The 23552-nt window shown below is 38.7% G+C and overlaps 1 protein-coding gene across 1 annotated transcript in view; it reads right to left on the reverse strand.

Annotated features, from left to right (window-relative positions):
- Window positions 1-23552, reverse strand: part of LOC115816394 (basement membrane-specific heparan sulfate proteoglycan core protein-like) — a 62227-nt gene that overhangs the window by 14368 nt on the left and 24307 nt on the right. The window contains exons 6-8 of the mRNA XM_030779350.1: window positions 10307-10578; window positions 8416-8440; window positions 7853-7927 (exon numbers count right to left, since the gene is read on the reverse strand). Coding sequence (XP_030635210.1) covers window positions 7853-7927; window positions 8416-8440; window positions 10307-10578 — 372 coding nt within the window. The remainder of the gene's footprint in view (window positions 1-7852; window positions 7928-8415; window positions 8441-10306; window positions 10579-23552) is intronic.

The following is a 23552-nucleotide window of genomic DNA, read 5'->3' on the forward strand; positions in this document are numbered from 1 at the left end:
AATATTCATCCCTTCACTCTCAAGTCCTGCTAATCGAAAATCTTAGAAAAGTTATGGACCCTATTTATGGAAATACATCCAATATAGATTATGACATCAAACTGTTTTCCACATTACGCAATGAATTAAACACATTTCTCTCATAATAAATATAGGTGAAATCCATAGCATTATTATCACATGAGAGCCAGGACTTTATCTACAGTTAGCAGAGACTAGCACTGATTATCACTTTTAAGTGAGATTAATTCTATAAGCATAACATTATGTACAGATTAACACTTTCATAAGGACCATCTAAATGTAAAGGGATATCTCAGAACGACAGTGTCCAACAGCTGTATAATGAAGAGTAAATAAAGTAGAAAATTCACAAAGAAAAAAATCATCTACAGACAACATATACTCTTTCACGCTCGCACGTGCACACACACACACACACACACACCCCCACACCCTTACATCGCCAGATACTATAACACGTATTATATGCTTTCGAAAAAGACAGGATTATTACTTAGAGAGACAGCAGAGGTAACCTTTTTATCTTCAGATTAAATTAATATTAGCAAATATGGAAAATAGGTGGTTTTCAAATCGTCATGAAAGAATATGAACTCAGGTGCACACAGAAGCTAAGCACATATTGGCAAAGTTATTCTTATGTGAAGGAGGATATGAGAGGGAAAGATGTGTGTGGATAGAGGGATGGAGTAGATAGAGAGAGAGAGAGAGAGAGAGAGAGAGAGAGAGAGAGAGAGAGAGAGAGAGAGAGGGGTGTAAAACATCTATTGACCAAATATCATTCAGAGAAGAAGAGAAGAGAAAGCCATGAGATATTAATATTTTAATACATATGCCTGAAGTCAAGCATCTTGCAGAGGACTGATGAGTCAAGACAGCTCAGTATGTCAGATGTAAACCAGATGTCATGAGTCTGTGTGAGTGTGAAAATGTTGGTGAGGAGTGAATATTGTTTATGGTCGTTAATCATCTCCGCCTACACCAACTTGTCTAAACCCACATGTATGAACTAGAACAGAAGTCAAACCACAAACTCCCATCTCTGCTCTGCTGTCAGACATGGGTGAGGTAATGTGTGTGTGTTTGTGTGTGTGTGTGTGTGTGGGTGAGTGGGTGGGTTGTGTGCGTGTGTGTGTGTGGGGGGGGGGGTGTTGATTAGTCACTCCCATCACTCATTTTCTAAGCCACTTATCCTAATTAGGGTTGCGAGATGCTGGAGCCTTTCCCAGCTCTCATTGGGCAAAAAGTGAGGAAACACCCTGGGCAGGTTGCCGGCCCATCGCAGGGCACACACACACAGACAAACAAACTCACACACGCATTCACAGCTAGGGGCAGTTTAGTATCTGCAATTTGCATGACCATGCAAAGGAAAATGCAAACACCAAACAGAAAGGACCCTGGCCACCCGTCTGGGAATCGAACGTGAGACCCTGTTATCTTCAGCACTCGGCCAGTGGCCTCGTGCCTACGACCGAATCACAGCCATGCTAATATACAGTATAACAGCACTCCATCTCGTGTGATATCACTTAAATATAATACTGATTATTATTTGGTAAGTTTTTCAATACTGATTATTATTTGTTGACTGTCTTTAACAGTGCAGAATAGAAAACATGCAATTTACCCAATATCTAAGTCTGAAAAGGGAGAAAAGGAGTGTCTGACATGTTTTGATCAAGACTGGGTCAGAGGAACCAAAGTAAACCATTGTAGTGTTTGCTAAGAGTGGAAACTGCTCAGTCAGGAAATGAATGCAGCCACTGATTAACATACATTTTATCATTAAAACATAGAGAGTACAACACTACCTCACAACATCAGTAAGTCTCATCAAAAATATTAACAGTTTTTGACTCTAACTGGATTCAACAACATGTTGTGAAGTGATTATAGCAGTGTAATAGTCTTCTAAGTATTCAGGTGAGACATTGCTTCCCTATAGTCAGTTTTTGTTTTCACTTTTACACAAGGACATAATGATATGGCTGAAAAAGTAATACAAGGAGAGCAAGAGATTACTTACAGAGCAGCACATGTAGTGGACTGAGCTCCATGCTGTATGAGTGAGAGACTGTCTGAACCACAGTGTGTGTTATAAGCGCTTCCTGTATTCACATTTAGATCACACCTCTGCAGAGAGAGACAGAGAGAGAGAGATGTAAGGCTGACATCTTATGCACATTTTGAACATTTCAGTTTTTCTGTCTTAACTGGGCAAGCCTGTGCAGCATAACAAGAGGAATGTTTTGTAAAAAGTTATTTTACACCAGGGGCGGCATGATGGCGCAGTAGGTGCCACTGTTGGCTCACAGCAAGAAGGTTCTCTGTGTGGAGATTGCATGTTCTGAGATATTAATGCAGTAGTGAGTACAAAATCAAATTTGTTCCATTGACCCCTGAAAACTATGAAAATATAATGCCTTTAGACTACTTGGTGCTATTTATCATCAGTAATTAGAGGGCAACAGTTAAACAGAATGATTATTTTATTGTGATAGTTCTCTCACTGAGTTCTCTGTAATATAAATGCAGTAATGAGCGTGACAGTACATTTATTGAGTTCCACTGACCACCACAAACTATGAAAATATAAGATATCTTTTTTTTTTTGCCCTGTAGACAATTTCCCCTCGGAACAGGATGTTGGCATCTCCCTCCCTCTCACTGGTTTAAAACCACATGACTGAAATAAAACTGAAACCAAACCACAAATTCTCACCTTTACCCTGTTTTTATGCACCAGACTCCTGAATGCTGTGGTTGGGACTTTTAGAGTGGGTCTTTCTATATGAGTGATATTTATATACTGTATTTGAAAATAAAACCCTGTGTCGAAATGTCCACCTAGAGCTGAAGAGGTGGAAATTTCCATTGTCTCTTTCAGTACATCTGTTAAAGAGAAGCCCACCAAAAAAAGAAAAAAAAGGCTGTAGATGGGTGTTACGTGCGGCGCATTTGTGTGTGTGTGTGTGTGTGTGTGTGTGTTTGCCTCTTGTTGCATCCTGTGTCTTGTTGTTTCTCTCTCTCTCTCTCTCTCCTCTCCCCTGTCACCTGACGCAGGGATCCAGCGGTGGCGCGAATCAGCTGCCACTCCCCACCTGGCCTGGTGTTGCGTCCTACTTCCGTGTTCCCAGCCAGCTAACCAAAGACGGAGTGCCCCTCGTCGGATGGCCAACCGGAGATGGGGCGCGGAAATTTAAAGATGCCGGTTTTGAACTGTCGGTAGATTTCGGTTTCGTTTGCGTTCGCTCTTGTGCTCTCTTGAGTTGTAACTCGCTGTGTATCAAGTTTGACTTTTGTTATTGTTTGACTACGGTTTTGGATTACAGATTGGCTTTGGTTGTTTTCGACTGGTGTGGGGAGAGGAACAGGTAAGAGGGGGATCCCCGCGCTAGGAGTTAACTGTGTATAGGGGTTAGGTTAGAGGCGGGTGCCACTATTGTATGTTTTGTTTGGTAGTCAGTGAGTGTAGTTAGGTTTATTTTGGCTCTGCCACCTTTTTGCTTTTCATAGTTAAGTGTGTGTTTTCCGGTAGACATTTAGGGTGGTTTTTGTTCTATTTCGTTCATTCCTTTGGCACCGTCTATCGTTCTCTCCAGTCTCCGTGTTCGTTTGTAAATATTCCTGTATATATATATATATATATATATATATATATATATATATATATATATATATATATTCTTGTAAATACTCCTTTGTCACTTTGTAAATATCTTTAATACATTGCACTTTTTTGTTGTACATTGCTCCCGTGTCCGTGTATTTTTCCCCCTCGCACCGTCCCAGTCCGACACTGGTGGTGGGTTTCCTTATGCTACGTCCCTGCATCATACCCCTAGACCCAACTCACTATCTGGGACGTAACAATGGGTTTAGGAGAATTAAGACAGGACGACTCTCTCACAGTGATGAGGACCTCAGTAATAACAATGAAAAAAGACTTTACATAACGGTTATTCCTGCAGCTACTTTCACTGACATGTAGGAAGCTTATTCAGTGTGACGACTAGAGAGTCAAATCATATGAAGGTATGATATACACTAAAACAGTGTTAGTGGCATATTTTTTTAATCACCATATTCTGCCCTTGTGGCCACAGAGAGAATTACACTCTAGGTTCCTATCAGTCATATATCATTGTGTCTGTGTAACTATATGCTGTCCTCTCTTCATCAGAAAAGCAGATGGAGAGGACTTCAAGGTGACTGATTCTAAAAACATTAATGAAAGAAAAGAAAAGAAAATATTAACTTTATGACTATTATGCTAAACAGGACACACAAGGCATTTTAGAATTCAGAATCTAGAATCTCTCTGATCACATACACACACACACACACACACACTGTGAATAGTGAGTAGTGAATTTAACCTCTGCATTTAACCCATCCTATCTATACACACTCGGATAGTGAACACACACACACACACACACACACACACACACACACACACACGTACACACACCAGGAGCAGGAGCAGTGGGCAGCAGGTCTACGCCTGGGGGCAGTTTCGGAGTTAAGTGCCTTGCCCAAGGTCGGTTTAGCCTTGAATGAACCCAACAAGGAAGACGGCAGTCTGGGCTGGGGAGAGCCTCAGAAGCCTTGTTCAAAAGCATCCGCAAAAGAACAGAAGAAGTTGGTGGTCACAGAAGTGACAAGAATGGAGGAGGACACGTTCTTGTTGAAGTTGGTTAGCCAACACCAGCAAGGCCAGTAGACAAGGTGGGAAGGCATTCTCTCAAGGCCAATGGGATGCAGTGACCTCTTGAAAATCCCTCAGGCAAGATTGAGTTTTTTTTTTTTTTTTAATCAGAGCCACATATGACACCCGACACGACAGTAGAGGGCAGCATTGTAACATAGCTTATATTTTAATGAGTCCTTTTCGCATGAGGCAGCTTTAAATTCAAACATGTTACTGACAGTGATGGAAAAGTGCTGTTTTGAGTAATGTCTCTGCAGGACAAAAGGTGAAGTTCAACTTGCCTCAATTCCCCCCAGTGAATCCGAATGCAGATGTAGGTGATACTGGTTATACAGAGGTGAGAAAATGTTGAAATTTTCTGATTGTGATTAAACAGGAAAATAAAAAGAAAAGAAATAGAAAGAAAAGAAAAAGAGGCCTGAGACAGAAATAAGATAATACAAAATTATACAATATAAAGAATACACAAATACAAAAAAAAAAGAAAAAAAAAAAGAAGAAGAATGCATGTTTCCTTACAATGTTAAATCTGTCATCATTGTTTTTACAGTTAATTTGGTTTTACAGTTTATGAGTTTGAGAAACAAAAGCTGTTGAAAAGATCATACAGGACCAGAGTACAGATCAGATCAATGATGAAATGAGGAAGAGGAGGAGGAGACAAAGCTGAAAAACACCAGAGTATTTTATCATCTGAACAGATCATCACTGACATCACACTCATAACTGTAGAGTGGTTACATTTAATAAAATAATAGGACATTCTTTACAATAAAAACACCAGAGTATTTTATCATCTCTAAACAGAACTTCACTGAAGTCACACTCATAACTGTAGAACTGTTACCCTTAGGAAAATAGCAGGACATTCTTTGAAATAAACTAAATCACCTCTTCACAGAATAGTCACAATTTACAAAAAAAAGTCTTTAAAACACTGCAAAATTAATATAATGATGTAGATATGAAAATGTACGCATGACACATTTTTAGAATTGTCTGATCATGTCAAGCATGCAGTGGAGCTGGACCCAAATGCAAGACACGGTGATCATGGTAACAAAAAAGGAGGACTTTACTCACAAAAAGTACACAAATAAACAGGTGCAAACAGGAACCAAAACTGGATACAAACGGTGCAGCCAAACAGTGTCTTCAAACAAACACAAACAACAATAGACAAAGGACAGGTCAAACACAAGGGCTTAAATACAAAAGCAGAACCAAACTGGGGAAACATAAGTGGTGGAACTTAAAAGGGGTAAAACGAGGTTAATAAATAGATTAATCAGAATCAGGTGAGGGGCGGAGACAGACACGGAATAGGAGCACCTGACATTTCAAAACAAAAGTCCAAAACAAGGTGCAAACTGTGACAGATCACAGATTATTTTCACTAGAACTATAATAAAAAGCTTCATTAAATTCTTTAAAAATAACACAGTGTGTGCTTGGCCTGTCACCCAAGTGATGACTCATCATGGTCACAGTGATGTTGTAATATCAGCTGACTGAATCCTCATTCTGATTCTCTGGCATTTTAACACATGGAGTCATTTGTCTTTATGTTCTGTCATGTCATCTGGCAACTGTAAAAGATCAAAGTTCATTAAATAATATAACAACACATATCACATATATAACAAATGTCATGAATCCATCTCTGCAATTACATAAAACAATAATGAGCAATATTTCAAGACTATGTTTGATGATATTATCTTTAGGATGATAGGACATTACTTCAGAAAACACTATATGTACTCTTTGGGTAGCCTCAGTTGTGTGGGAATCCTACTCAAAGCTCTCTCTCTCTCTCTCTCTCTCTCTCTCTCTCTCTCTCTCTCTCTCTCTCTCTCTCTCTCTCTCTCTCTCTCAAAATGAATAAATAAACAAACAAATAAATAAATCAAAGTAACTACAGTAAAGTAAATTAGTTTTAGCATTTAGAACCTATAGGATTCATAGACAAGTCATTATTACCATACACACCGTGTTTTTGCTAGGAATATACAGGCTCCGTCACAATGCTGATATTGTCTAATATAAGGAAACACATTTTCTTTAATTCAGATTTCTGCACATCAGTATCTAATAGTTCAGCTTAAACATAATTTATTTTACATTTTTTCTAATAAACATAGGAATAATATTCACTGAAAGGGCTGTCTTCAGAATTTCATAACAGGTCTAATAAAGTGAACAAACTCCATAACTGAACACAAAACTGATTTCATTTACTTCAGAAACATTAGTCTCACCTTTACTCTTCTTCTTGTTTTTCTTCTGTTTCATCACAATAGAAGCATAAGTCACATCACTGGCTCCAGCTACACAATCTATTGTTAAGTAGAGCAGATACAGTCTGAATGAGAAACTTTGTTCATCTCATATTCCCCACTATCTGGTCTAATAATGTTCCTATGTTTTAATGGCCTAAAACAGAGGTCAGTGTTCATATCATTAAATATGTGCACTACCTCCACACACTACATTTGATCCAGACTGATATACTGTCTCTCTTACCATAGACTTTAAAACTCAACTGTATTCAGACCCACTTACAATGCCATGAGTCTGTGATGGGGAGTGTTATCAAAGTCAAGTCAAATCAAATGTATTGTCATCTCATCCATATACAAGCATGCAGTGGTTTCTCACTGACCACAGTGTAATATACAAGACAGGGCCAGTGTGTATAGGATGACACATAGAGCAAGTAACATGACAGTGAAAGACTAAGTGACACATGGTGCTATAGAGCAGGGCATAAGAGGTGGAGGATAATGTAACATAATAAGTAAAATATTATATATTATAATACAAGAAATACACTGTACAGTTAAAAAAAAAAAAGAATAAATACCACGACAGTGGAAGACTAAGTGACACATAGTGCAACTGTTATACCTGAGGTCGTGTTTGACTTCAGCTGTGAGTAAACAGTGTCCTCCTGTGGTGTGTTGGTCTTGTCTTATAGGGGTAAGAGTTTGAATTTATGAGATATGACTTCAAACATAATGACATTCTTAAATTCTTAATGACTGATACAATATGAATGGAATTATTATGGAGTTGTGTTGTTGTGGTTGTGAGATGAGGTTGATTTACCTTTGTTCTTTATTTTCATGTTTTTCATCACAATCTGAGCGTAAGTCACATCACTTGATCCCTCTTCAGCATCACCTAATACACAAAACACGAAAAGATAAATTGTTATCGTTCACTTTATTGCTGACTTTTTTGTGACTTTTCTAGACTTATGGACATGTAAAAACTCTACTACTGTGACTGACACATTGAGAAGATCAATATGTAGAAATGTTTGTAAAGTTGTAGTCTGGTTCAGACCACACAGTAGAGACAAGTGTCCTGACTGAATACCCATTTCTCCTCTGGTTTGGTGCTTATCCTGCTTTGAGGTCTGACTGGTGTGGCTCTGTCTTTTGACTCTAGGGGGTGACAGAGATCCATTATATGAAATGACACCTTTATGTGCAATTCTGCTAAACTACATTAATGAAAACCAAAACACACACACGCACAAAAAGAGAGAGAGAGAGAGAGAGAGAGAGAGAGAGAGAGAGAGAGAGAGAAAGACAAAGACAAAGACAAAGACAAAGACAAAGACAAAGACAAAGACAAAGAGAGAAAACCCCCCAAAAAACACTTACAGACATGCTTTGTTAGAGCAGGAACCTGCAATAATTTAGAAAACATGATTGCAACTTTAAAATTATTTAGTGCACTACACATTATGCTTATATGAAATTACAGTAAGAAAGTCATTATATGGCTGTAATCTTCATTATTAGGTGTTTGCAATAATAGTCAGTAAAACAGTATTGTATGAACTGAGTGTTCTTACCTGAGCAATAAATCAGAGTCATTATAATGATGAACATGAAGAACATGCCCAGTCCCACCACCACTCCTACTGTTACAGCAGAGAATCCATAACCTGACACTGTATCTATTCACACACACACACACACACACACACACACACACACACTTTAGATATGTATTCATATTCTCGGTGTCCTCTAAGCATTGCACTGCAGTTCCAAATGTCAAACATATGTTGTGCATATGTGTTTTTATGTATGCGTTTCTCAAATTTAAACCATGTATCACAACATTTTATATAAATATATTCATACAAGACACAAAGAGACATTTTCTTCTGTAAAGACACTGAATAATATTTCACAGAGACATATGCATGGGAAATAACTGTTGAGACTCTCACTGGTCACTGTAATGTTGAGAGGATTACTGTTCCCTCCAGAGTCAGACTGACACCAGTACACTCCACTGTCTGATGACTGGAGGGAGCTGATGCTACATGTAGATCCTGTTACTGATCCCCAGTTTGATGAACAGTCTGACACATTTCCATTATCTGTGTATCGTCTCACTGTCCATCCAGTAGAGTTACTCTGTACCTCACAGCTCAGTGAGAGAGAATCAGATGTAAAGTGTTGAGTTGTGTTGGGTCTGATGATCAGAGAAACTAGAGGAGACAGACATTGAGACATACAGAAAAATAGAGTTTCTTTCAGTCAGTATGTGGTTTGAATATCTTGAGTAACAGACAACCATACAGTTTGGACCTTTCCCCTGTAACAATGTGGAAATCCTGAAACCAGCTGAGCGACACCAAAGAAACAGTGACAAACTACAAGCCACTACGACTACAAACTTTACCATTCTGTTTTCAGATGATTTATTACTAAAGCATTTCAGCAGTAACAAAATGTTGAACCGTCAGTTGTCATTTCAATATTGTACAATTTTGTTCGAGGAGAAGAGGGGAGAAATTGGTATTGGGTGTATTATATGTGTGTTCATGAGGAGTTGTCTGAGGCCTGGAAGGGCATCTCCATTAAACACTCCAATAACATTTTATTTTTTACTCAAAATAAACGAATAAAAAAAAAAAAAACTTTAGAGGACACTTATAAATGACTGAGTGTTGTCTTTTAGAGTAGAGAGAAAGAGAGAGAAACTTTTACAACTTTTGATATAACAAGCAAATGCATTGTATTCAATGAGCACTGCAAACCTTCTCTTATCCCCCATGAACTTGAATGTTAACAATGTTGTTGAGTCTCCTCTAAACTCACACACTCACCTGATGACACAATCAGTGTTGCAGCATCACTCATCTCTGAGTTCTGTGAGTCTCTTCTGTCTTTTCCTCTACAGGTGTAATCACCACTGTGGGACTCAGAAACAGGACTGATTATGTATTCCTGATCTTTACTGACAGGACTGAGTGAAGAACTCTTCTTATACCAGCTGTATTCCCTGTCAGTGTCTCTCTCTCCCTGTATTTGACATCTGAGAGTGACAGTCTCTCCTCTGAATGTCTGTTTATCAGGCTGCAGGATCACAACAGCCTTTGGACTCTCTGTAGAATAAAATACATGCAACACTAATGTACAGCACACAAAATACAGAACAAACACAAAACAGAGATGACATATAGTGACTGTAAGGCTCAACTAAACTCAAAAACAATCATGTCAACATAACACAGTGTAAAAATTCACCTGTAACATTTAGCCAGACTGCATCACTGTATTGTGTGTAGTAGACTGGGTTTCCTCTTCCAGCTCTGCACCAGTACTGTCCTCCATCAGAGTCTGTAACAGAACTGATTGTGTAGGAGTCTTTATCAGTCTGTGTCAGTGCTGAAGAGTTCTGTGTGTGTCTGTACCAGTAAAACTCCCATCCTGTGGACTGGTCCGGTTTACAGCTCAGAGTAACTGTGTGTCCTCTCAGTACTTCTCCTTTAAGACTGGAGGTGAGTTGAGGTTTTGGTTTTGATTCTGTAAGAAAAGAATGAATAGTTCAGACTCTACACTGTGGCAGGGTGAAGCCGCAAATAGCCTGTAAGTGCAAGATGTTTAACAGACAGACGAACAGGGAAAACAGAGGGACACACGACAACCAACAATCATTACAACACAATAAGAATGTTCAAACAAAGCGATGTGTATAATATAGACAGGACAAACATTTAACTGGGTAATTGTCTGTGAGTGTAATCTGACAAACACAGTAATGGTAAAACCAACAATAGTAAAGACACTAACAAACATTTAGGTGTAACAGGGGGTGTTTGTAGGGTGCTTTAAACTGTAAGATTGTGAACGTGAATTGGAAATGTTTGTGTGTATGAAACCGGGTATCCTGTTGCGTGCTTCGAGTGTGCACCCTCGAAGCTAACACAATATGTTATTGGAATATGTGCATTATTGATATGTATGAATGATGTACGTGTAACAGGGCACAAACACGAATGAACACTGTACAACTAGGGAAAGTGGTTAGTTTGGGGGAAAAGATGTCGCTCGAGGCATGAGACAGAGCCCTCTGTCACAACAGTGCCAGATGTACCAAACTGTCTTTTAATCACTCACCTCTCACAGTCAGAGTAACTCCCTTGCTCCATCCTGAGTATGTGGGGTTACTATCTCCCAGACAAAAGCATTCAGCCTGGTCAGTTACTGAAGCTACTTTGATGGTGAATGTGTTTACAAACGAATTGTGATGGTCAAAGTTATACGTTCCATTCCTAGGGGTTCTAATCTTCCACTTATATCTCCAGTTATTCTCAGAGTCAATTACACAAGTCAATGTGACTGTCTCTCCAGGATACACAGGGGGCTGTGGATTTACAGTCAGTGTAGCTGTTGGTGATGCTGTTGGTTTAGGGAGAAGAAAAACAGATGCATTTAAAAATCTTTCACCATTTGTGTCCATCACTCACCTCCCACATTGAAAGGAAGTGTAAGAACTGCACTGAAAAGAACTTGTAGTTATTTCAGCAGAATGTCAACAGCCCACACATACTGTAATACTTTCTATGTGTGTGTGTGTGTGTGTTATGTCCTGTATGGTGTCAATCACTGATGTCCTATTACAGGGTATGCATAAAAAATGATCAACAAGACTAAATTTCAGTCATGTGAATGAAATGTAACATAAACAGGACAAATACAGAGTTATGTAAATAAAAACATTCACAATGATTTCCTGACCTTTTGTATGTCCAGAGTGGAGTAGAACACACAGCACTAAAACACAGAAAAATACACAAACTCAGCCCACAGGAGTGATGGATTTCTAATTAATCCTGTCAAACACTGTGTTTGATGGAAAAACCTCTTTATTTGTGATGATATACTGTTCAAAGACAGTACCTTAAACACTGATCTTCAGACACAGAGTTTATCATCTTAATAATTCGGTGGACTTTGTGTTTCATCTTGAAAAGCCTCTGGTTCCAGCTTTTATGACATTTAAGTGGGTAAGATATGAAAACAAAATCCAGTCTGAACTCAGTTCTATGAATAATTTCCATGGTTTGGCAAATATACACAGATGTACATAAAACTGCATGGATCACAATAATGAAAATTTATTCATGTGTAATTCCTGAAAACTCCAGCTGTACCTCAATGATCTCCTTTATATTGAAACCTGGTTAAACAAACTTTATTTGTTTAAGTAATCATCAGTATGGAAAATTTTCGATTGAACAGAATTCCGACTCATTAAAACCATGGAATGCCAAGACCCAACTCCAGATAACTTTTTGGTTAAAAATGGCTTTCTTTTCATAAAGAAATATCTTTCACTGCAACATTCTTGTTTGAGTATTTTGAATGAAACCCATTTGAATGAATTAAAAAGTGAGAGAGAGAGAGAGAGAGAGAGAGAGAGAGAGAGGGAGAGAGAGAGAGAGAGACACACACACACACACAGAGAGAGAAAGAGAAACAGGGGGACATGGGGAGAGGATGTGTAACATTTAATCTCAGACTTAGTGACACATTTATTAGTTCACATATTACAATGTAAAAAGTCTCTCCTCCAATGGCTGCCCGACTAGACAATGAATATATTTTTAAATAGAAGAAGTGTTTCAGTCATCAGTCTTAAATACAGTGACAGTCTTTACTGAGAAATTCTCATGAGAATGAGGAAGAATTCTGAGAAGAGAAGAACATGTGATACTGATATTTTAACACATAGACCTTAAGACATGAGTCAAATAGACATAAGTGTGAACAGCTCAACACGACAACATATCTTTTTGCAGGTTGTTTTGTAGAGTCTCTTTGGTGACAAGAATTAAATTAATGCATTTTTCTGTGTGTTTTATTTGATAGGAGTGTGTGTGTGTGTGTGTGTATGTGTGTGCGTGTGTGTGTGTGTGTGTGTGTGTGTGTTGCAGTCTTGTGCCTGTTGTGCTGAAATTCTGGTTGAAAAGGGTGGAAATGGTAGTGGAGTTCTCTCATGTTTCTTTAATTATTCTATCAATCACCCACATCCACCAGAAACTAAAATTAGACAAAAAAGATCTTACGTATCTGTTAATCCATAAAGAATAATTCCTTTGCATGTCTTTATATTTTTTTCCTGAGATTATCTCAATTGTGTTGGTGTTGCTGCTGCTGCTGTTCTTGTTGTTGTTGTTGTTACAAATTGCTAGCAAATGCTTACAACGATATCAAAACAGAAGGTTAGACACTCCTCCCACCCCTTCATTGGTACAAACCCTAAGGGTTGAAGGAGAACAGGGGCTAAACCACAAACACTGGTTTCTTCTCTATTCTCAGACATCAGCACTGTGGTTAATACTTTCCGTTTACATACGTTATAATTGTGCATGCTGCACTGTTTCATTTTATATGCATGCATACACATGTGTATGTTTAACTGTGTGTATGACTGGTGTGATGTTAAAGATTTAATCTATCTATCTATCTATCTATCTATCTATCTATCTATCTATCTATCTATCTATCTATCTGTCTATCTATTTGTCTGTCTGTCTGTCTGTCTATCTATCTATCTATCCTTCTGCCAAGAATTCAGTAGTTATACTGCTTGAGGGAAGCCTACATCTGAAATAAGTTATGTACTAGCTAATTTCATTTTATATTCATGCACATACATGTGTATGTGTATTTGTGTGTATGACTGGTGAGATGTTAAAGATTTAATCTATCTATCTGTCGATCTAGAGGAAGGCCTACATCTGAAATAAGTTATGGTTGACTGTGGGGTGACATGTCTGCTACAGGCAGCGTTGGTCTAGCTGCTGGGCTAGTGTGCCCACAAAATCGACATTAACAAATGAAAAGGTCATTCTTTCATTGTGAGCATTTCTATGCAATTTAAAATACATGAGAAGATGGTAAGCATGGTACACATCTATGATTATTGCAATTTTGTTGTTGTTGTTGTTGTTGATGTTGTTACAAATTGCTAACAAATCCTGAGCTTCAGTGAGCTATGAAGTGAACTATATGCTGATAAATATATGGTTACATTCACTGTGCATCAAGTCAGAATTAACAAATAAATTAATTAGCAAATTCAAATAGGCTATGACTCCTCAACAGTCAAATCAGTCAAGTTTTGTAAAGACCGAAAAAGCAATATATAAATAATGCGAATCACAAAAATAATGCACATAATAATACAAAAAATGCAAACCTGTCTTTCCTCTATTAGCTGGGTTGGTACAGCTACTTAGAACACCAGAGCTACAGTTTTAATATTACAGACGACCTTTTCAGTTAATTAATTAAGTAAGTAAGTAAGTAATTTTAACATCGCAGCTCATTTTTGGTGTAAAATCTTTTATGAACAAGAAATTACGCCCACCACGACTTGCTTAATGCATGTTAGATTTCAAGATAAGTTCTACAATGTTTTGTGGCATGAAACCTAAAAAAGGGAACTCCTCAGAAAACAAACAATATTTGATTAAAGACAGAAAGAAAGAAAGAAAGAAAGAAAGAAAGAAAGAAAGAAAGAAAGAAAGAAAGAAACTATTTGGACGAATCGTATGACTAGTTTGAATGCCTTTACCCTGAAACTCAAATCACATGAGATTCTGACACGTGGGCCAATTGTTTGCCTTTTCTTCCAACCAAGTTTCTTGATTGTAAATAGATGTGGATTTTAGACTTGATTACAATTGAATATTTTCGTAGGTTTATGTTTACAATACATTTGAAAATTCATCTTGGAAATTTTGAAAGCTTTCAAAACGATAATCAAGAAGTTGCATACAGAAAAGAAATGTATTTGATTATTTTCCATTTATACATTTTATATCAGAATATAATATATATGAAAGTCGTATATTAAATCAACTGCTGTCACTGGCCTAATAATTAATGCTATCAGTAAATTAACTAGTAAAATTTAGCATGGAGCCCTGTTGTATGTAACATAGACTGTACTTTTGTAGAATATTTCAGGGTTTTATTTTAGAGGGAAACTCCTGCTTTCTCAGGACATCAGTTTACAAGAATTCTTTTCCAAGATATTATGTCACTTAGAAATGAAAGATGGGAAAATGAGAGAGAGAGAGGGAGATTACTTACAGAGCAGTGTGTGTAGTGGACTGTGCTCCATGCTGTGTGAGTGAGAGATTGTCTGATGTGAACTGTGTGTTATAAACTCTTCCTGTAGATCACACCTCTGCAGAAATGTCGAGAAGGTTGATCTGGTAGAGACAGTTGAGCACTGTATTGTTATAAATATTAAATAAATATCTAATAAATATCTATCTATCTATCTATCTATCTATCTATCTATCTATCTATCTATCTATCTATTCTTCTTATAAATAAAAAAACTATTTGCACATTTCTAACAGCACCTTGTTACTTCCTGTTCTCAAGAAGAGACATCAGAACTGAACATTCCCAATGTGGAAATTTAATTTTTTACCTAAATGGTTGGTTGGGGAGGGGGGAGCACTCTCTAAACACCAGTAACAGTGTCACCTATTAATACTGAAGCTGTGATACTGTTGCCATGCATGTTAGTCCTGCAAATATGAAATGATTTGCATGTTTAGCATACAGAGTTATGTTTTTTTTTTCTTCATGTTCTATCAAAGCGTATCATTTAGATTAAGATGAAGTTTTATGAAATATCAACTTTAGATATGTTAATATTTTGATAGCAGGTTATTGTCTTGTTAATGTTCATTTTAATTGTCATACGCTTTTCTGAGAGCATTAAATACAGACCAGGACAAAGGACCAGTTAACACCTCCACCCACCTACATGAGGCAGAAGCAGAAGAGAAGCCAAACCACAAACAGTCATTTCAGCTCTTTTCTCAGACATCACACACAAGGCCACTGTGGTTGGAAACAGTAGAGGTTGTTTTTAAGTGCAGTTCTCAACCGTGCATGCTGCATCAAGTTACTCTTGTGTGTGTGTGTTTGTGTGCGTGTGTGCTTGTGAGTGTGGGGGTGGATATTTACATATTTGTGCATTTGTATCTAATACTTCTCAAAAACCTACTGTGTAGAAATGTCCTCTCTTCCTCTGAGTAATACAAATTTCCATTGTTTCTCTCAGTATCTCTGCTAAATGTAAAGTAAATCTCCATGACTGCACACTGTGAACAGTGAATTTGTCTCTGCATTAATAGTGAACACACAACAGACGCAGGAGCATTGGGCAGCATTCCTTCCGGCCGGGGAGCATTAGGGTTAAGTGCCTTTCTCAAGGGCCTGGGACTGATAATCGAACCGGCAACCCTCCAGTCACGAGTCTGGTTCACTAACCTTTACACCACAGCTGCCCTCAAAAACCTACTGTGTAGAATTGTCCTCTCTTCTTCCGAGTACTAGAAATTCCCATTGTTTCTCTCAGTATCTCTGTTAAAGAGAAACTAACTACACACTGTAATTTGTTACTTTATAGGGCACTTGTTTACTCATGAGGAATCTTGTTCACCATGCTGATAATTCAGTTTTAACAACATAAAGTTTTGTCTCAGTTTAACAGTTGATATTGAGAAGCTGTAAACTGCTCTGTTAATGTGGACACAGAGCTGATTTCTGGGGGATGGACTACAGTTACTCCATGTTGGGAACATCTCCAGGTGACCTGGTAGATCCAGATTCAATATAGAACCCTGAGAAGATACCTATAACTACATGAGCCATCATCAAATATATCACCTGATGGTTTACAAGGCTGCAGATGGGTTTAGGAGAATTCTGATGGTAAGATTCTCTCACAGTGACTAGAGCTTGTGACACAATGAAAGAAGTCTGAGTAGATTCTCAGTCATCCGAGTCACAGTTATCCACGACGGGGTTAAGTCAAGGGCCACTGATCTTGGTTTGCAGATACTTGAAGACATTTCACCCCTCATCCAGGAGGCTCCTTCAGCTCTGACTGACTGGTGGAGAACCCCAGGTATTTAACGTCTGTGGGGTCGTTATCAAGACCATACATGTCACTTGGTTTGTTAGTTCTCCTGACTGTAACGACAGTCGTTAGAGTTGTTGGAGTCACATGCGGCCAAGTGTGAATGGTTGTTAAATCTCCTGGGAAGTGATGAAAGGTCAAAACTATAGGTGGGGGATAAGTGGTGTCATAGCTCTCTTCCTCTGTTGAGGGATGTTTTCTGTATATTTCAATGTGGAACCTCCTGCCTTCTTCAATGTGTAAGGCACAGTCCAAGAGAGCCAAGTTGTTGTTCCGGACATCCTCTTGTGTGAACTTGGTGTTGCTGTCCACTGAGTTAATGCATTGTGTGACAGCTTGTACTTCCAGGGTTTTAATTTTGACCCATGTGTTGTCCACATGTCTAAACCAGTGGCTCAGAGATGTTCATCTGAAGGAGCTTATGGCTCTGATTTCTATTTCTTCCATGTAGAGGTTGAACAAGGTTCAAGGAATGAAAGTGGACCCAGATGAAACCGTGGTGTCCCATGATATAACCCCATTGTTTCCATGCATCCCAACTATGGAGGCAGTGAAAACCATAAGGCAATGACTGTTACAGGACAACACCCTTAACCCTGAACAGCACAGGGTTGCCCTCAGGGTTGCCCTCAGGCAGTTTTCTTAAGCCCCATGTCCAGTCCATGTCACTTTAAATCACTGCAGCCAATTAAAATGGTCAAAAAGTATCAAAGAACAGTCCAATCAGGCGTGGGAGTCAATATCAAGCATCATTTGAAAGTGGGACTTCCTTTTCTGACACATGGTCACAGGAGCACATGGTGTGAGAAGAAGGTAAGATCATTTACTTTAGTAATCTTATTTAAGATGATATAAAATGTAAATAACAATATGTGTGTGTGTATGAAGGAGTAGTGAAGCCTTTTGTCAGGTTTATTGAAGGTTTTTTTTATTTTGCATGTTCAGAAATTCAGTTTTTCTTTTCGTTGCCTCAGGGCAACGTTGTGCGATAAGGGGTACTTTCAAGGATGTCTTTGCTATCAGTGTTTTTGGATGTTATCACTTATTAGCACATGAATTTGTGCACAATATAAACTCTAAATATATTTGTGTTTATGTATTTTTTTATTTAATTATACTTATACTTATTTGAACACATTTTGACAGAAAAAATGGATGTAAGCTTATTTTACGGAAGAAAAGAGCAGGATCAGGATGTTAGGGAGATCCCATCAGACAGTGAGGACAGTGAGATAGACAGCAATGACAGTGAGGAGGAGTGGAATGGAGAAAAAGGTTTGAGCAGAAGAGAAAAAATAGGGTTTTAAATATTGTTCCTCTGGTTGTTATTGAGCTCATTTGTACACAACCAAATCTAATGTGTTGATTAATATTCCGTAACCCAAGTTCTGACAGTTGCTCTGGTCGCCATTGAAATGATAGGTTTCTAAGGCAGACAGCATACAAAATAAGGGTCAGATATCAAGCTGTAGTTATTCTTCTTGTGTTTTCGTTGAAATTGGAAACTTACTTTTTATATAATTCTATAGACACTCATGACACCAGTGATGATGAAGTTGGAGACAAAGATGATGATGACAATCTGTCTGAGGATGACAGATGCTCCTCCCAGACCCCTCGGTGGAAAACATGTCACACCACTGCCTCTCCAGTACACCCTGAATGGTTGGACACCCCTGCATCAGCTGGTGAAATTCTGTCGCCATACGAATATTTTAAAAGTATTATCTCTGACGACCTCTTTGAGCTCATTGTCAATGAGTCAAACCTGTACAGCGTCCAGTGCAATCCTGCCAAGCCACTTAACCTTACAGTTCAAGAACTTGAACAGTTCTTTGGCACTGTGCTCCACATGTCACTGTTCGGTCTTCCAGCCACCCGCATGTTTTGGAGCCACAGTAGCCGCATTGCACACATTGCTGATGTGATGCCTCTTGCACGGTGGGAAACCATCAAAAGATTTCTTCATTTCAGCGACAACAGTCACCAGCCCACAAAAGATATGGCTGATTACGATGAACTGTACAAGATTCGGCCTCTCCTAAATCACATCCTCAACAAGCTGAGGCAACTTCCTATGCGTGAGATGTTGTGTGTGGACGAGCAAATGGTGCCATTTAAGGGCAAGAGTAGAATAAAACAGTACCTACCCAGCAAACCAAAAAAATGGGGTTACAAAGTACTGGTCCTTGCTGGATCAGATGGAGTTCCACACAACTTTGAAATTTATACGGGGAAAGCTATCCATCCACCAAAGCTTCCCGATGTAGGGGCAAGTGGGAATGTGGTACTGCGCCTGGCAGAACCAATACCAAAGAATAGGAATTTCAAACTGTTCTTTGATAATTGGTTTAGCTCAGTCCCACTGATGCTTGTGTTGTCCCAGCAAGGCATCCACTGTCTGGGTACGGTGCGCTGTAATCGCTTGCCAGGCAGTTCCATGATGGCAGATGCCGATCTGAAAAGATCTGGCCGTGGGTCCTTCCAAGAAAAAACGGCCTATGTTGGAAATACCCAGCTGCATGCAGTCAAGTGGTATGACAACAGGTCAGTCACCCTCCTCAGTACCTATGTAGGTGCTCACCCTCTATCCCATGTTGACAGATGGGACAGAGGCCAAAAAAAGATCATTAAGGTCCCATGCCCTGCAGTAGTAACCACATATAATCAGCACATGGGAGGTGTTGACCTGTTGGATTCACTGATTGCGCTATATCGCACCAACATCAGGTCGAAGAAATGGTACCACCGCCTTGTCTTTCATCTGATGGATATGGTAGTGGTGACAAGTTGGCTTATGTACAGACGGGATTGTGCTGACAATGGAATGACAAGAAGTGATACCATGCGCCTGTACACCTTCAAGTCCCAAATTGCACACAGTCTGTGCAAATCCAAAAAAGATGTCAGGAAGAGAGGGCGAACCAGTGGTGGGATTTCCCAACAGTATGAGGAGAAGAGGAGGAAGCAGGGGCCCACAGCTCCCATCCCTAACCAGGATGTCCGCTTGGACAACACCTCACACTGGCCAATAATGGGTGACAAGAAGGGAAGATGCAGGGTTCCAGGGTGCACAGGAACACCCAAAGTGTCATGCAAAAAGTGCAATGTACATCTCTGTTTTACAGCAGAGAAGAACTGCTTTTTAAAATTTCACACAGAGTGAAATCTCCTTAGATGAGGTACAAGATATGACACAACACACTACATGACCCCAACGTACGCCTGTATTAAATTCAATATGTAAATATGTTTCAAGTGTTCTTCCCTTTTTTCTTAATGATTTATTGACATTTTTAAAAAGATTTTGTGATTTTTATATTGTTCTCTGCACATTGTTTTATGATCTATAAATTCATGATTTTCTCTGTGAATCTATACCATGGCCGCTCAACGTGGTCCTTAGGCAACGGAAAAATATTTTGGGGTGGGGGGGTACAAAAAATAAAAAAATATGTTTTATCAATAAAATGTCCCAAAATGAACCAAGAAATGATGTGGAATTATTTTTGTCATGCACCATCACAGTATGTGCTTTTGAGGGTTAATAATAGAACCAACCTCAGCCCAGACCAGATATGCAAACTGCTGGACCTCTGTCTGAACACCGCCTATTACCAGTAAAACAGTGGGATTTACAGACAAAAGCATGGCTGTCCCATGGGCTCACCGTTATTGCCCATTGTGGCCAACCTGTAATTAGTATCTAAAAACCAAGTCCAGTTGCCCTTGACTTAAACCCTTCTTGGATAACAATGAAAGAAGTGTGTGACTAAATACTGGGTCATAAAGTCGCACAGGTCCAGGGAGAATGCGTGTATGTGAAATACGTAAAAAGTTAAAGGAAAGACTCAGGCAGAAAGAGAGAGTGCCATGGAAGTCAGAAGAACAATAAAACCCAGAACAGCCAGAGAAGAAGAGGAAGAAGAAAAGGGGGGAAAAGGGAGGGAGACAGATGGGGAGCTTTGGAGAACTGTGGTCAACAAGAACCAAATGCAGTGTTCCACATGTCTTATACATCACTGTCACTGTAGGGGAAACAGTCCTACTTCAGCCGTTACTGTATCATCAAACACACCAAACAATTTATTTCATGTACCAGAACTTTTGACTGTCAAAACCTTATCAGAATAAGAAGGTCATTAGGGCAGATGCTCCACTCACACCATGTCATTCTGTGCTTTGTCTCCCTCTCCTGGACTCAAATTGAAGTTCATCTGGCCTTCAATTTACGATTTACAATTTGGCATTTAGCAGACGCTTTTATATCAAAGTGACATACTATTAATGCATCAACTAATGCTTCACAATCAATCAGTCTCTTAATTCAGTTGCAGATGAGGGTCTTATCATCAGATGTATGACACACTAGACACACCATAGGTCCAAATGCAGTAATACCAGAAACTAAACAAATTGTGTTTCAAAAAGTAACATTGGCATGTTTTCTGTTGTCCTGATGGAAAATTCCTCTTTGACAGAGATTCGAAACGGTGAAAGCACTGACAGTGCAAGTGGTCTATTATTTTTACTTTTAAAACACAAACTGACCAGTTACACAACAGTGGACCACAAAGCTGTATTTATCATTACATGTTTTGCTATTAATGAAAGAAACTGATTTTTGAGATAAGACACCACAAAGAGATCTGAAATACACAAGTAGTTACATTGTTGCAACAGACTGAAAAAACAAACAAACAAACAAAACAAGCAAGCAAACAAACAAGCAAGACAGATTTTATCTTTACACTTTGATAGAGACATTCATACAAATATGTGAATGTTTGTGTACACATGTACACACACCAAAATGTTTAAGAATGTAAATGTTGGCGAGAAAATGCTATTCTCATACCACAAGTATTCTCAATACTTGTCATTTTTTTCTCTCATCAACATGGAATAGAATCAGAAAGATAGTGAGAGAGAGAGAGAGAGAGAGAGAGAGAGAGTGGGGGAGACAGAGAGAAAGAGAGAACTTTCTAACAGAAGTTTCTCTCACTCATCAGCCCTAAATACAGTGACAGTCTTTGCTGAGACATGAGAAAGAGGAAGTATTCAGAGAAGAGGAGGCAACGTGTTACTGATATTTTAACATACTGACGTGCACAAGTGTGACCAACACATCACATACACCAGTCTATTTATCACTGTATTTACAGTTTGTCTCTTTGACTAAGGACATGAAATTCAGTAGTTTTTATTGTTGGATTATTTTATATTGATTTAGACAAAATTCCAATCACAAATACACACACTCACACACACACACACACACACACACACACACACACACACACACACACAGATACACATATGTGTCTATGATTGTAACATTCCCTCATAACTTGATACTGAAATTGACGATTTAAGTCTAATTTATTCATCTACCATTCTATTCAGTTTTAAAATTGCTGATCACATCACACATCACACATGAACCTGATGACATGGGTCTGTGTGAGTGTGAGAATGCTGGTTAGGAGTGTATATGGTCATTATACAGCTCCTCTTACACTCACTAGTCTAAACTCACATGTGTGAAGAACTAGAACAGAAGCGAAACCACAAACGCTCATCTTCTTTTTTTTTCACCTGTGTCTTTCTTCCGTTCTCTCTCTCTTTCTCTTTCTGTGTGTGTGTGTGTGTGTGTGTGTGTGTGTGTGTTCATGCACTTGAATCTATTACTGTCTCTGGCCTGTTATGCTGAAATGCCACAGCTCTGGTCAAATGATAGTTTGGGTTTTTCATGTTTCTTTTAATTATTTTATTTATCACCTGCAGCCACCAGTAATGATTCTATCACATGAATCCACTAGTAATTATTCTATCACTCACACATCCACCACTAATTCATAAAGAGGAAAAAATAATCTGAAGCACTCATTCACTTTAAATGATTTTATTCTAACGTCATCTGATAGTTAGAGTATCAAAGGCTGCATGTAGATCAGGAGAATGAAGACAGAGAATGAGGAATCTTCTCTCACGTTACTATAAACCACTGTCTGGGTTGAGCATCACTAAGAACACAAGAGAAATTTTGTTTATGAACTAAAAGAGTCAATGGAACAAGTTCACTCCTGTCAAGCGTGACTTCCTCTGTACGCCTGACCTCACATCACCAGACGTTACATCTTTATCCTCAACCAATCAGAGTTCACCCAAAAGAAACAGTCAACATGCAGTTCCTTTACCAGCACTGAACACATGCACCAGTTAAACTACATACAGATAATAAACAGGTCTGTGTTACAACACCACACACATAAGATCACATTGTGTCTGAGCTGATTTTTTTTCTCACTAGATGGTTTTCACTTCTAATGAAATTCAGTGCAGCCATTTCTTGATCAGTACGACACTGATGAATGTACAATGTTTTAATGTAAATCATGTAAAGATGACGACATGTAATTGTCAATCTTAAAACTCCTGACATCGCCCTGTGGTTTATTCTTTATCTGAGTGAGAAAAAGTGAGAAAATGAGTGTCTGATATGCAGGGGTGGACAGTAACGAAGTACATTTACTTGAGT

This window comes from Chanos chanos, chromosome 7 (genome assembly GCF_902362185.1).
Source record: "Chanos chanos chromosome 7, fChaCha1.1, whole genome shotgun sequence".
In the NCBI taxonomy this organism is placed as follows: domain Eukaryota; kingdom Metazoa; phylum Chordata; class Actinopteri; order Gonorynchiformes; family Chanidae; genus Chanos; species Chanos chanos.